The 3,016-nt window shown below is 34.3% G+C and overlaps 1 protein-coding gene across 1 annotated transcript; it reads right to left on the minus strand.

Moving 5' to 3' along the window:
* Window positions 1-1,490: 1,490 nt before the first annotated feature.
* LOC107851209 (ATP synthase delta chain, chloroplastic) lies at window positions 1,491-2,622 on the minus strand. Its single transcript, XM_016696148.2, has one exon. It carries the CDS (start codon window positions 2,369-2,371, stop codon window positions 1,628-1,630), a length of 744 nt encoding a protein of 247 aa, XP_016551634.1. The 5' UTR covers window positions 2,372-2,622; the 3' UTR covers window positions 1,491-1,627.
* Between the last annotated feature and the right edge of the window lie 394 nt (window positions 2,623-3,016).

Here is a 3,016-nt window from a genome sequence, read left to right on the forward strand (position 1 = left end):
AATAAATTTAATTGAATATTTTAAAACAAAAGATATAGAATATTTAGAATATCTTAAAAATAATATAGAAGACTTACAAAAACTAAGAGAAAAAACTAAAGAATATTATAGCAAAACATTTAATCAACTACCATTTAATCACCCCCAAGATATGAATATCGATAAATCTAACATAAATAAACTCAAAATAAAAATAAAAATAAAAATACTTAGAGAAGTTAAGAAATATCCACGCACAAATAAAATAGATCCATTGCAGTTATAATAGATTTATTTTACCACACAAGTTATTCGCGAAGCTTAAAGGTAAGTTCTATAGAGTAGTAGTTTGGTCGGCTATGTTGTATAGAGCAAAGTGTTAACCAGTTAAGAACTCTCACATTCAAAAGTTGAAGGTGGCAGAAATTCGGATGTTGCGATGGATGTGTGGACATACCAAGAAAGATAGGGTGAGGAATGAGATTATTCGAAAAAATATGGGAGTTGCCTCGGTGGAAGATAAGATGCGAGAAGGGAGGCTACGTTGGTTCGGACACGTGATGAGGAGGGGCCCTGATGCTCCAGTGCGGAGGTGTGAGACTCTGGCTATGGATGATTTTAGGCGGGATAAAGGTTAATCGAAGAAATATTGGAGTGAGGTGATTAGGCATGATATGGAGCAATTACAACTTACAGAGGATATAACCTTTGATAGGAAGGTGTGAGGGACACGAAAGAGGGTAGTAGTAGGGGAGCGCTCCTTTGGGACTGGAGTTTCTGATTCATAGTATTGTGACTGTAGTTTTATCTTGGGGCTAGTAGTGTTGGTTTATTTTGCATCCGATACTAGTCTATTATGCACGTATCTTTTGTGTTTATTATACTGTTAATTTGTTTATATGCGCTTACTTTTTATGTTTGTTATACTGTTATTGATCCTAAACCGAGGTCTATCAAAAACAACCTCTCTACTTTTCCTGAAGTAGTGGTATGATTTGCATACACTCTACCCTCCGCAGACTTTGCTAGGTGGGAATACACTGGTATATTATTGTAATCGATTATGGTTAGATAAACTTATTTAGCTCGTACTTGTGATATTTTTATTCAAATTTTAGAAGAATAACAATCATAATAATTATTCAAATTAAAGACATATAAATTATTTTCTCAACATATAGTAGTATGTTAGTAGGTATATTAGTAGTTGAGTGATTTTAATAATTTTTAAAATTGAGAGTATAAAATCATATTTTAAAAAAAAAATCAAAATTTTAAAAAAAAAAAATAAAAAAGACAAACCCAAACCCAAACCCAAACCCAAAAAAAAATCATGGCAAGACGGCTACTAAATATAGATTTAGATATTATTAGTCAAAGGTCCATATCACTCATCACATGTCAAATATCCTAATTTCACATAACCAGAAAATTCTGAGAAATATACACAAGCATTTAGTTTGGCTTGATTTTTCAATTAATCTTGAAGACTGATAGTTGCTATCATCCAATTTAAATTTGCATACAGCAACTAATTTATATTCATCCAAAAATTTAGAACAGTATGTTTAATTCGCCTTTTGAGCAAATTATATATTACAAAATTAATCACTTGAAAAAATTAAAATTGTAAAAAGATAACAATTAATTAAACAGCTAATTGAATATCCCCAATTTCAAGCTGAGCAGCAATATCTTCAAGTTGCTTCTTCACACTCATATCAATCAACTTAGATCCTGAATTTCCATACCTTATTGTAAACCCAGCAACTAGCGATTCATCAATTACCGTCTTGATTCTGACATTTTTCGCACCAGTCAATCGCTGTACTCCCTTGGCGATTTGCGCTAAATGTTGCGATTCCAGTTTCACAACTGATGTCACAATAGCAAGTTCTGTGTCAGTAAGTGTGTTGTACACTTTCTCGAATTCCTTCACTATATCCTTTATCAACTCAACCCGTTTCATATCAACTAGGATGTTAAGAAAGTTTGCCACGTGTGGTTGAATGCTCGAGGACGAGACGATTTCGTCTACGAGTTCACGTTTCTTCTCTTCGCTAACGATAGGGCTGACGAAGAAATTGTAGACTGCTTCGTCTTCGAAGAGCTTCTCGATTTTTTCGAGGTCGGCGATTGTTTGCTCAAGTGTTTCGTTTGATTGAGCTACGTCAGCGAGAGCGTTGGCATAGCTTCCAGCGGCGGTGTCCGCCATTTTTGCACCGAGTGCGCCGCCTCCTCTGCCGCGGCGGGAGATGCGGCGCTTGATTGTGAGTTTGGGGAGCTTTAGTCCGCCGGAGAAGTTGAGTTTTGCTACCGGTCCGGTGATGATTTGAGTGACCAGCGGTGACCGGGATTGGAAAGTGATCGGAGTTTGTTGGAGAGCCGCCATTTGATGGAAATGTTGAGAGAGAGGAGAGTAGGGGATTTGTGAGTGGAAAAATGGGAAAAGGGATTATGGAGTGTAATGGACGGTAGAGATTGAAAGGGGAAAAGTTATGGACGGTGATGAAGAGATAAGATGATCGTTTATTTAGGGTGAAGGATGAATTTCTTATCGGTGGTTTTATGGGGATAAGAAGTTGACACGTGTGCATCTTACATTTAATCAGCAACTTGCTCTCTTTATCATGCCCAACGGCCAATCTGTGAAATTTTCAGAATTGGACTTGTTATATTTTTGATAGGGTAAATGACATAAAAATTTGGCTATAATTTGATCAAAAATTATAATAATTTTTTTTTAAAATAAACTATTCTCTTCATTTTAAAAAAATTGGCCTATTTTTTTTTAATTCATTTAAAAAAGAATGATTTTTTTTTCTTTTTGGCAATACTTTAATTTTAATTTTTCACCTGGCATGTTTATGACCACAAGATTAAAGGACATTTTGGTATATTTGACACTACTTTAATTTAAGAGCACAAGATTCAAAAGTCTTTTTTATTTTTCTAAACTTTGTGTCAAGTTAAAATATGTCATTCTTTTTAAAACAGATGGAGTAATTTTTTTTAATTTTTTAATTAAAGAAAATTA

This window comes from Capsicum annuum, chromosome 12, assembly GCF_002878395.1.
Source record: "Capsicum annuum cultivar UCD-10X-F1 chromosome 12, UCD10Xv1.1, whole genome shotgun sequence".
Lineage (NCBI taxonomy): Eukaryota > Viridiplantae > Streptophyta > Magnoliopsida > Solanales > Solanaceae > Capsicum > Capsicum annuum.

Bases quoted from the DNA above. Each gene is read 5' to 3' on its own strand.
- LOC107851209 (XM_016696148.2), bottom strand. From the start codon at position 2,371: ATGGCGGCTCTCCAACAAACTCCGATCACTTTCCAATCCCGGTCACCG.